General features: G+C 47.6%; 1 protein-coding gene across 4 annotated transcripts in view; it reads left to right on the top strand.

Annotated features, from left to right (window-relative positions):
- The first annotated feature begins 368 nt into the window (after nucleotides 1-368).
- The window catches only part of SKAP1 (src kinase associated phosphoprotein 1), a 126031-nt gene continuing 114220 nt past the window's right edge, over nucleotides 369-12179 (top strand). For 3 of the 4 annotated variants that reach the window (XM_085211063.1, XM_085211065.1, XM_085211062.1), the window contains exons 1-2: nucleotides 370-520; nucleotides 6554-6659. In XM_085211063.1, coding sequence (XP_085067189.1) covers nucleotides 487-520; nucleotides 6554-6659 — 140 coding nt within the window. In that variant the 5' untranslated portion in view covers nucleotides 370-486. Of the gene's footprint in view, nucleotides 521-6553; nucleotides 6660-12179 lie in introns of all 4 variants that reach the window. The other variant, XM_085211061.1, reaches the window with a different exon arrangement.

Below are 12179 nucleotides of genomic sequence, written 5' to 3' on the forward strand. Positions count from 1 at the left end.
GCACTGCTTCTCCTCCTGGGCATTAGGGGAAGGGGGTCTGCCTCTGCTTGGAACAGATCCAACCCTCATCTCCTGTCGTGCTGGGGGTCGGCACAGGGGGGTTAAAGCAATGGCCGCACGGCTCTGGGTCTGCTGTGCCGGCAGGTGCGCCGAATTGTGCGCTAATGAAGGAGATGCTCGCCTAACTGCCACCTGATTAAAATGCTAATGCAGGGAGCTCGCTATCAGCTGTGTTGTTGCTGGGGGGTGGGGTTGGGCTTTTTGCAGTTAGTTGGGTAGAGCTCGACCTGCATGGAGGAGCTCAGCACCTTGACTGCATCCTGTGAGGCTGAAAGAGGAGGAGGCATTTGAGCAGAGCTCTGCAGTTCCTTCCACCTCCTTTGGGGTGTTCCCACCCCCTCTGCTTCCTTTCTCGTTCTGTCCCTGCAGCTGAGGGACCAGAGCGGTAGCATCAGTTTTGACTGGTGGAAAGGAGGTGGCAGGGCCATGATCCCAGAGGACATTCAGAGACTCCTGGAAGGTAACCACCAATTCCTCCTTGCTGCTCTTCTGCTTAACAGCAAATCCCCTGCAGTTCTTTCAGGAAAAGAGCCTGGAAGGTCTTTAGCATCTCGTTGTGCTGATCTAGAGAGGGGAGTGGGAGGTCTACAGGCATTACTTTTCCTCTGCAGCTGATGGATGGCTTTGTGGTCCTCAGGTTGTGTGTGTGTGCCTTTCGTGTCACTAATCCTGATGAGAGAAGCATAGGGGATGTGGCTGCCTGTCCTGGTGCTCTCAGTGTTGTCAGAATGCCAGGAGTTGGCAGGTGGGTCTGTGCCCGTGTTAGGAGAGGGGCAGCTCTCTGGTGGTTCCAGAAACTGTGTTTGTAGAGGAGGAGAGAGCATGTGTAAGGTTGTGGGGGTGTTTTCTGGTGTGATGTCCCCACCACGTGCCTTCCGTTAAAGCACTGTGTGGGCTTTGCTGAGGAGTGTCACTGGGTGAGCCAAAGGGGCAGGCACACAGGGTAGAATAAACTTGTGTGCTGCAATGAGACCCTCTGCCCCTCTCCTCCTCCCCCTCAGGCTTTTGCTGCAGCTGTGGTAGTGGTACCTCCTGGTTCTGGTGTTGTGCGGTGCTGTACGCATCCTTGGGGATGTGCAGAGCAAGCTGGTTGTGGTGAGGGTACAGGAGAGCTTCAGCCCTGCTCAGAATGGAGCACGGACTGAGAAAGCAGTGTCAGCTTCAAGCTTTGCTTCTGCTTGCTGAAGTGAAGGTGACCTCCTGAGGCCTCACATCCAAGGGAAGAAGCCGTGATGGTCGGCAGCATCACTTTCCTGTAGGCACGAGATGGAGCTTCTGGGCAGTTCTGCAGGTTTTCCTGATTTCTCTGTAAACCTGAGCAGTTGGACAGACCCCTTCTCACTGAAGCAATAGGTCAGCGCTGCAGAAACTGGGCTTACCTCATCTGCCAACTGTGCTTTGCAACCATGAATGAATTCTGCACAGGCGTGAAAATAACTGCGTGCTCTTTCTTTGTGGGGCAAATTTATGCAAACAGGGGAACCTATACTCAGGGTTGGTGGTTTTTTCTCTCTAGCATTGCCTTGCCTTTTGCAGTCACCTCTGCTCGCATGCTGACTCTTGCTGACCTCCCTGTACATAAAGCCTGAGCAGCAGCACTGCAGGCTGAACCAGCAGCCTTAGCCCATTGCTACATGTGTGCACGTTGCTGGCACATCCTGCTGCTGTAGGTGCAGGGGGGGTGATGGGAAGGAGCTGTTTGCATTCTGCTGCTCAATGCTCTGAGCTGTTGTGTTTGAGCCTGACCTGCTCTGCCTCGAGGTTTTGTGACCTTTGGTTTCCTGTTGCTCGTCTCCTGACAGCACCAGCCCCTGTCACATCATAGAATCATAGAACGGCCTGGGTTGAAAAGGACCACAATGATCATCTGGTTCCAACCCTCTGCTGTGTGCAGGGTCACCAACCAGCAGACCAGGCTGCCCAGAGCCACATCCAGCCTGGCCTTGAATGCCTGCAGGGATGGGGCATCCACAGCCTCCTTGGGCAACCTGTTCCAGTGCCTCACCACCCTCTGGGTGAAAAACTTCCTCCTAATATCCAACCTAAACCTCCTCTGTCTCAGTTTAAAGCCATTCCCCCTTGTCCTTTCACTTGTAAACAGCCATTCCCCCTCCTGTCTGTATGCTTCCTTAGTATTGGAAGGCCACAATGAGGTCTCCCTGAAGTCACCCCAACTCTGAGTTCCTTCCAGCCCCTGCAGTCAGAGCACACAGCCTCTCAGCCCATCAAAGCTCCCTCTCAAATGCGTTGTGTCTTCCCCCAGATGTAGGTGTGAATTCTCCCCTCTGCTTTTTAATCGTGGGAGCTTTGGTGAAGTTCACCCTGTCCTGTTTTTGATGTGCAGCGCTTTATTGTTCGCTGCTGACGCTTCTGTAAACAACTCATTTCTGCACCTGCCACCTTCCTTTAACTTAGATTATTTTCTTGTTAGCTGACTGTTTTTAATTGAAGGCTTCAGATCTCCTTCTAAAGCACAGCCTTTGTTTGCTGACAAGTAGAGCAGGCTATGAATGGAGATTAATTGCATGTCACATACCTCTGTATCAAACTTGCTGTGTCTTAACAATCTGTACAGTCTCGAGGCTTTCCAGGGGCTGAGAAGGTTTCTTGCTATGCAGGAACCAAAGGAGCTTAAGCTCATCAGGTTTTCAAACTGCATTACAATAAGAATTCTTGTATTTAAAGTAAAAATTACAACTTGAAGAGACAGCGTGTACTGGTGTATGGGCCATAATGCCTGCTTCCTCATATTAAGCTTTGTTCCACAGTGGAGGGCTGGATGTAAGGTGCCCAAAAGGCCAGTAGGCAATGGCTAGCTCCCAACAGCCCTGCTGTTATCACAGGAGGCATCTCTGAGGTTGCAGTGGTTGAAAGCTGATATCCCATGGCTATCTTCTCTACATTGCAATGCTGCAGTGCTTCTGAACGCTGACTGCCTTATGTTTATGAATAGATGTGGTTGCAGCAGTTTTATTACTTAGTTCCACGTCACAAATAAGCAGTTCAAGTTGTCATTAATTGTACTGAAACTGAGGTTTCAGTTCTGGCTCAATCTAAGGGAAGCTCAAGGTATTTCTCTTTGTTTTGCACGGATTTCTTCTGAAGGCTGAAACAGAGGTTCTTAAAAATGTGGTGTATCTGACAAATCCAGGGCTTCTGCTTTGCTTTATAGAAGCTAAAGGCAGCCTGACTGTGTTTTCCTTTGCCCTGCCCAACCTCTTCATCCTGGGGGTGGGGGGGAGAGGGGTCTGCAAGGCCCTTCTCTTGCGGAGTTTGGGCAGCAGAGAGGACAGAAGAGATGCTGCCCATGAAAGTGTGACTGCATCTACAAAGCATACCAGAATCAGGAGCTGCTGCCTTCAAGGTGAGAAGCCTTAGTGCTACTTCAGAAATAAGCAAACAAGTGCTGCGTTCTGCGGGGACTTTTGGGTTCCAGGCAGTGCTGGTGCAGCATTCTGACCCCCAGCTGTCTTGGTTAGCATCCTGGAAACATTAATGCAGTCTCACGGATGCTTGAGGTGTCTGCACTCTGTGTTGATAGGATGGGAAGCTGCAGGAGGGACTGTGTGAAGCAGTGATGGAGCAGAGCAGCTAGCTCAGCATTGGCTTCCATCGCTTCTGTGTTGTGGTTCTGAGGGACCCGAGTTGGCTTTCTGATGGCAGATGAGTAGAAAAGAGCAACAAGTGTTGGGCTGTGGGCACGGGAGAGACGTACAGGGTCTCTAAATACCTTTCAGCTCTGCTCATTGAGTGATGATTAACTCAGAGATTTAGTGCTGCCATTAAAAGGTTATTTACTCACCGGCCTCGGGTGGCTGTGACATAATTCTTACAATGCTGTGCACTGCGTGTGGGATTAAAGTGGATGACTGCAATTGCCTCTAGAAACTCTCCTGAAGCACTTGATGAAATCTCAACTGTTTTATTTTTTTTTTTTCCCCTCCTCTCTTACCTTTGGTAACTGCAGGAAATGAAAGGGAGAGTCCTGTAAACTTTCGGAGTGGATCACAGAGAGCAATCTATAAACATCAAGAATATAACGTTACTGACAAGCAGTAAAACTAACATTGGGGTGATTTACTCCGGAGCTGCTTACATATTGCTCTTCCTGATCCACTTGGAGAGTTTATGGTTAGGCTTTCTTTTTCATTTCCTGGTGCTATAAACATCGTGGCTGGCTCTGAAAGGGCCCTGCCTGCTTTGCAGGAGGGACCACAGTTCTGCTATAACTTATCCAGCAGCTGATCTGTGCTGACATGGCAGCAAGTAAATACCATATTGCAGCTGATGGCAGGCTCGTGGAGCTGATCTGTGCTTTAAAAGGGCAGAAGAACAGCTGATGTTGGCCCAGTTTGTGGTTCTCATTTGTTCTTGTTGCAGCCTGCAAGGGTTTCTCTCGCTGACTGATTTCTACAGTGCTGTCTTAAAGCAGATTTGTACATAATAAACTGTCCCCTCAGCCTTCATCTATTCCTATAGTAAGCTTCTCAGAGCAAGGCATGTTCTTTGTGCCTAGATATGTGTACTTGGTTATTTCTTATGTTATTTGTAAGCAGTGCAAGTCTAGCACTGTTGGTTTGCTATAAGTTGGTGCTGTATCTTGGAGAGGGAATTAAAAAAAAAAAAAGAAGTGTGGAGATGTGCTGAAAATGAAACTTAAACGAAGCAAAAGATCCAGCAGAGCCTCAGAGGGATGCCAGGCAGAGCCAGGGTGTTTTGTGTTTTGACCTGATGCCTCTGTGCTCCTGTAGCTGCTGTAAATGCTGCTGGATGTAGGTGTGGGTTTAGGGCAGCGCTGCGAATTTGTGTTCCTGCCCATCAGCAGAGATGTGCCAACTATGTGCTGTCATCGGAGGGGACGCATTAGGGCACTTGGATGTCCTCGATGCTCTCTTTGTGCTTCAGGCTCTGTTTCTTGGCCACAGGTGGTGGCTGTAGTGTGAGGCTGCAGACCCCAGGCACAGGTGGTTCAGCTCTGCTTCCCATGTGTTGAGAGCATCGCTGTAAGGAGAGAGCTGGCAGTGACCTGGAGGAGTCTGAATTTGGCTAAAATGTGCTTTACAGCGAGTGCTTCCAATGGGAAGCGATGCTTTCAGCTGAGCAATTCCAGAAATGAGAGCAGAGGGGTCGCAAAAAGCAATGTCATGATCTGGCTTTGCTCCTCCTCCCCCAGGCTGCCGTGCTCAGCGCTGCGTCTCTCTGCTCCTCTTCATCACTGCAAAGACAAAGTGGGAAGGGAGCCCTTTTGTGGGGATGCACATCTGCCCCACTCCCTGAGCGCACAGCTTGCTCCGTCCTTGCTTCTGTCCTTCACTTCAGAGATGTTTCTCTCTCTTTTATTTTTTTTCCCCTCCAGCTATCAGCCTTTCTTATGTTTGTCATAGGCAGGTGATGAAAATAAGAGCTCACGACTTTAGCAGGGGAAAGTATTCATTTCTCCTGTGGCACTTTGATCTTCTGTGCTTGCAGGTAGAGGAACTGTTTTGTTAAGGAGCTATAAAGGTTCCTGGGGCGTGCTGAGCAGTGCTGGCTGCTGTTCCGGCAGCTGAAGCGTAAGGAGCTGCAAGTTTTGCAAGCAGGATATTAAACTGACATTAGTGTCACAGTATGGGGCATGAATTAAAGGTTGGAGAGGGCTGTGGGTGTACAGCACCACAGCTTTGAAGCTAACCTTTGCTAGAGGAAACCAGCAGTAAAGCTGCTGGAGTACAGGGATGATGATGCTTTCATTTACAGAGCAGGTGTGGTTGGAAATGTGCTGTTTTTCTAAGAGGCTTCTGTAAGGAGTATAAATATTCATCCAAGTAGAAGGCACTTAATCTATCTGTAGTCTCTTCGTCTTTCAGTTCAGGTTAGATTTCTACATGTAGCTGTGCTTTCCAAGTGAGAAAGTACCATATTTACTTCTGCCAAGCTGTTCTGTTGGGCAAGCACAGTGTATCTGAGCATTAGCAGAGCACACGGTGTGATACATCTGTATGTGGGTGAGTGCACAACAACCTGGTGTTCAATGCCTGCTCCTTAGGAAGGTAATCCTAGTGAAAACCACCAGCTGGGATTTTCTTTAAGTGTTGGGTGTCAGGCATCCACTGTGTTAGAAGTGTTTTGGATACTTCTCTGAATGGCAGCCCTTGAGCCTTTCATAGCAGCAGATTTTTAGGGTTTGGGGAAGCAGAGGGGTATATGGGAGGTGTTGGGTGTTGCACACAACAGTGTAAAGCAGTGGTTAACGAGTGAAGAAAATGCATGTGGCAGAAGAGTGGCGTTCAAGCAAGGCTTCTGACCTGAGCCAACTCTTCTATTGCTGGGTGTCAGCATGGGACAGACCCACTGGAAGCTGTGAGTCCCAGTGTCTTGTGGTGGGCTGACAGTCTGTCTTCCTCAAATCTGCACCAGGGCTTTCTGATCCCTGAGATGCTGATGCTGCTCTCAGCCAAGGACTGGTACCATCAGCTGCCCGTTAGCTTTAACTTGTTTCTTCCCCTTTACTCAGATGCTGAGTGCTTCCTGGTGGATGGGCTGCAGAATGAAAACTTGAGCCCTAAAGCAAGGGAGCAGAGGAACACAATTCTCTTTGGCTTCCAGCAAGCCAAAGCCAGGTATGTGTTGTCTATGTCTGTGTCTTCTAATGAACTGCCATAACTTGGGGTACTGCATGCTTCAGGAAAGAGGATAATTGGCCCATGCTTTGAGAGGTAATGGGCATTTAGGAGTTGGTATAATTGAGAGTATGCTGTGTCCTATTTTCATCAGCTGGTTATATTTGATTATCTGCAGAGTTATCATTACCTGCCTTTGGAATCTGTTGTTCCTTAAAGCAGAAAACGTGATTTAGGCAGCATCTGTACAGCTCTTTGCATATGAATCTGATGCTCTTCTTCCTTCACCACGGTGCTATTGAGGATTTTGTGTATGGAAGGGGAAAATCCATTACTTGATGCTGAGATATGTGGATAAATCAATACAGTGAGCAGAGGCTCACACTGCTGGCTTGCTGCTGAAAGTACCCATTCCATTCCTGAGCCCAAACACGCATTGCAAAAGGAGAGAAGATGACTTCCTAAGTTAAATCTCTGAACTGTGCTCCAAAATCCGCTGACCTCAGCCTTGTTCAAATCTTGAATGAGAATGGGAGCTGCGTCATTTGGATTTGAGAGCAAAGCAAAGGTTGTGCCGTGGTGCTAGGGGAAAATCCAGGAACATAAAACAGAAAACATGTTGCTGGAGGCTTAAGTGCAACTTGGAGCCTCAGCTGCATTATATTTCTGGCTGGAAACGTGATGTATAGCTTGCTGTTAGTGCTCTAGTTAAAAGATATGAGTTGTGTCATTTGAAGTTAAGACCTGACAATAAAACTCGGGGTGGCTGACTGATGGAAGCATCCTGTTTAAATAAAACTGCTGTCAAGTCCCTGAGATGCAGAGAATTTTATCCTTTGGAAGGGCACAGCCAGATCCTATTCCCTGCAGTCCCACTGAAGAACTTTGCAAGATGCCCTGCTGGATCTTAATCGATCTTTCCTGCTGGCTAATTATGCATCAGTTTTACTCAGCAACACGGGACTGTGTAATTATCAGCCTGGGTTGTCCTGAATAATTGAAACAAACGGGATGGTGGAAGCCTTTGGAAATGGGGCTGTGGTGTATCTAAGGGAGAAGAGGTGCCTTGTCCAGCAGTGCCTTGTAGTGCTGGGGAGGAACCTTTTGGTGTGGGTGCAGAGGGCTGGTGTGGCTTCTGAGATATTGCCAGGCAGTGACCTTGGAGGGAAAGAGTGAAGCAGGCAGGACTATGAACCTGAAGAATTCAGATGTTAAGGCAAGCTTTTATTTATTCCCAATGAGAGAGAGCACAGAACCTTAGAAATGATATATCTTTGTATGATCCAACCCTAGGTCTGTCTTGAATGAGTTTTAAAACCAGTATCGTGGAACCTGATAAATGTGTGAAGTCCTTGGCAAACTTACTGATCCACTTTTGCCTCCAGATGGAGCTGCCATCTTCTGCCCTGATAGGGCTGCAAATGGCACTTGAGCAGTGGGGGGAAGATGCTGCTATGGCCACCCCAGGGGACCTCTGGCTTCATGAAGATCCTGTGCAGCTCTGGTGATTTGTTAGAGAAGGAGCAGCCTTTGGAATCAGAATCATAGAATGGCTTGTGTTGGAAAGGACCCCAAGGGCCATCAAGTTCCAACTCCCTGCCGCAGGCAGGGCCACCGACCACTAGATCAAGTATTAGATCAGATTGCCCAGGGCCCCATCCAACCTGACCTTAAACTAAAGAAGGGGAGACTTAGATCAGATGTCAGGAGGAAGGTTTTTACTGAGAGTGGTGAGGCGCTGGAACAGGTTGCCCAGAGATGCTGCGGATGCTCCATCCTTGGAGATGTTTAAAACCATTCCCCCTTATTCTACAGTTATCTACCCATGTAAAGAGAGTCCTGGGGCAAACACTGGGTTCTGCATCATGGGATTAACCTTTTCTTTTTATCTCTTTATCAGCCTAAGAAAATACAATTTGGCATAAAGCTTCCAAAGGCATCATCCCAATGAGCAGGAGATGTGGGGAAGCAGCCTTGGCATCAGGAGGGGATGTGATGCACAAATCCTTCCTGGATGTTCAGGTCAAGATATGGGCCCCAGCTCTGCTGCTTATTGAAACAGCTTGCCAGTAAGTGTGGAGGGGAAAGTGAGACCCATAGCAAAGAGCACAGGGCACTGCTGATTTCCTCCTTGTGTTTTATTGCTTGGTGGCATTTGGAAATGGTGAGAAGAACAGCATACAAATGCTCTTCTTCTGCCCTGAGCCATTAACGCAATGATTTGTGGTGGGAGATGACTGTAATGATGACTTTCTTTTTATTTGAAAGGCTCTGAGCGAGCCCTGCTCCTGGTGGGGAGCACAGGTCTGTCCCTTTGGGGCTTCCTGTGGCTTCGTGGCTGCTGCTCAGGAAATCAGCAGCAGTCATGCTCAGGAAGCGCTGCGTAACGCAGTGTAGGGTTTCATTGTTTGGGTTCATCACGGACGTAAGTAAACTGCTGAACTACCAGGGAGAGACACACGGTCTCTGAAAGGGAAGAGCTTCATCTCAGCTGATTATCCCGAGCTTCTTTCATAAGTGTTCCTGTAACTTCAGGTCTTTGTATGGCAGCTCTCCCCATGGCCTCGTAACAGTTCCCCACCAGGAGGGTCTTGATGGCTGTAATAGGAACAAGTGCTGGGGCTCTGTCTCCACGAGCTACCTGGGAGGATATATTGTTCCCCCCTTGCCAGGAGAAGTGTGGTAGGTAGGGGCTGGATTGTATTTGCAGGTTATGTATGTTTTTTTTGAGGCAGTCAATGGTATTTCTGCTGTGTTGGAGGCACTGCTGCAGTGCTTGTGGGAAAGCTGTCACCATGCAGCTGAGTTATGAGTCCCTGTGCTGTTTTACTTTCAGGAACCATTTGGTTATTTAAAACATGCTGTTGTGTTGGGGGGGAAAAAAAAACAACAACAAAAAACTGTGGTGTTTTCCTTTGGTTTCCCCCTCTCTTTGCAAACTTGGACCCTATTTCACTTTCTGATCTCGTATGTAAAACCTGGCAATATATACATCATTTTCTTTTCTCCCTAATTTCTTTTTTATGTTAATAATCTCTTCTCCTTTTGTTGCTTTCCCCAACTGCATCCATCAGACAAGCCATAGAGTGCAGCTGGAGGCGTGGTCCCCAACAGGACAGTGAGAGCAGCATCAATGCCTTGACCAAAGGTTGAGGATGCTGCTGTGATGCTGCATGGAAAAGCGAAGTGTGATGGGTAGAACTTGCTAAAAAAAGCAGCTTTGGTTTGAGGGAGGGCAGGGAGAGGATGCTGTGCCAGGGTAGAGTTGTACTCATCTTCCAGAAACCCCAGAGCTTGTCAGTTGCTTCTGTTTAAGGTCAGTTGGTACTGAGGGCTTGTTTCAAGCTGTTCCTTGGGAAGATTGCTGCTGTTTCTTATGTCTTAGCAGAGGCAGCTGCAGAGCAAGCAGCAGATGTCCAACACCTGGAATGAATCTGATACATGGCTCTGCTCAGGAACACAGACCTGTTCTTGTCCTTTGGCAAGAGCAGCAAGCAAAAAAGGTGTCATCTTGCTGTTAAATGACCTCACCTCAGCATTTAGACACTTTTAGAGCAGTTAGGATGGCGGGGGGGGGTGAGATGGGGAGGACGGGATTTACTTATGAATACAGAGATAAATACTACCTCCATCTCTGTAGAGGCAGGGAGTTGTTTAAACTCCCTCTTGGAAGGCAAGTTTGCACTGATAGATACAAAGTCTTAGTATTTTTTTTCCTTGAAGTAGTGCTAAAAGGAGAATCCTAATTGGGAGGGACCCATAAGGATCACTGAGTCCAACTCCTGGCTCCTGCAAGGCAGACCTGTCCTATACCAAAGCAGAGATGAAAAGGGCTTAATTAATGCTGTTTCTCATATATAGCCACTAGAAAATCCAGAGTAGCTCTACCTGCAGTTTGCATGGTCACAAGTGGAAGGGTAAGGATAAACCCAACATGGGCTGACCACCTCTGGTGTGGGGATCCTGGGGTTGTGCTGCAAATCTCAGCAAGCCATGGCAGTGTGTGGCTTGTGTGTGCTGTTGCATCACTGAGCTGCTGGTTTTACTGGTTTACAAGTGCAGCTGAACTGTTGCTGCTTCACACGGATCCTGGGGTTGAGCTTGATGCTGCAGTATTGCATTAGACTTGAGATGCTGCTATGGGGCTGTAAATGGTTCACAAATGGAAGTGCATCCAAAACTTGGCCTGTTGTAGTAATCTTGAGTGTATTAACTGCCAGCTATTGCTTCAATTTCAACTCTATTCTAGAAGTCTGGAGGTTTAAATTAAAGAAAACATGATTTGGGGGTAATTTTTGCTTCATTACTGTAAATTCACTGTCTGTAGCTCATTATGCTGAATTATGTGCAATACCAAGATGAAAAGAACTTAAGGATGTGACCTTATGGGCAGATAATTGAGCTCAGCACATTAACACTGGGGCTGAGCAGAGAGACATTCCTCCTGTTACCAACACTCCAATGGAATACTGACTTCTTATTAAGGTCTGGTGGAGTTTTAGTTAAGATGGTCTGAATTTATTCTGTAATCTCAGTAGGAGATTTTTTCTCCCTCCTTCCTTTGGAGAGAGATGAGGAAGGAATTCTTTGCGTTCAGGGGAACAAATTCAATTCAGCTGTTATCACTTCTACTTGCTTTTATACCTGGGGTGAATGCAGCCCCTCACTCTGCCAGTAATGCAGTTTGGTGCCGTTTGGCTTTGGCTCCTTTCAGTAATTCCCATCATTTCCATTCCAGCTGATAAAATTACCCCTTATTTCACCATCCATTTCCTGGTGAATGCATTGTTAATCTGAAACCCGAGGACTGTAAATGATTGAAATTGTGTAACCAGAGTCTCTGCCTATCTGCTGCTGCTTCTGTAGCATTTAGCTAGGAAATGCATTTGAACTGGTTTGGCTCTGCTAATGGTGAGCTCCTCAACCCTCTTTTCTCTTTTTCCTGTGCTTGAAATCTTGTACAGCATTGATTTTTTTTCTTTTTTTTTTTTCCTTGCAAACATTTAAAAAGCAGCGAGTATTGTGCACCAAACAAATTAGACTGTCTTGGTGTATCTAATATAACAGCTGTGGTGATATTAGTGTTCTTAATTGGACAAGAAAACGCCGGAAATTTGATTGAAACCTGACTTCATTGCGTGGTTCCTGCTAAAATGGAGCCTGAGAGGAAAGTGGGGTTTAGGCTCTATAGATGTTACAGCTGCAAAGAGACCATTATATCCATCAAGTTTGACCCCTGGCGTAATACAGACCGTAAGATCTCAGAAAGCCATTTTGCTTCCAGCCCCAAACGGATCTGCTTTGAATCCATCAGCGCTGGGATGTGGCAAAGGGGTGCACATTGGCTGGCCAACTCACCCTGTGGGGTGAAGGCTGGGTGTCATTTTGTGTCTTAATTGCATTTCTGTACCACTGATGGAATTGGTGACTTTCCTGCCTGGATTTTGGCTCCTGCAGGGAGCGGTGCCAGCTCAGTCGGTCCCAGCAGCATCACTGTGTCCAGGCAATGGCTTCTGAGTG

This window comes from Meleagris gallopavo, chromosome 29, assembly GCF_905368555.1.
Source record: "Meleagris gallopavo chromosome 29, MGAL_WU_HG_1.1, whole genome shotgun sequence".
NCBI classification, from domain to species: domain Eukaryota; kingdom Metazoa; phylum Chordata; class Aves; order Galliformes; family Phasianidae; genus Meleagris; species Meleagris gallopavo.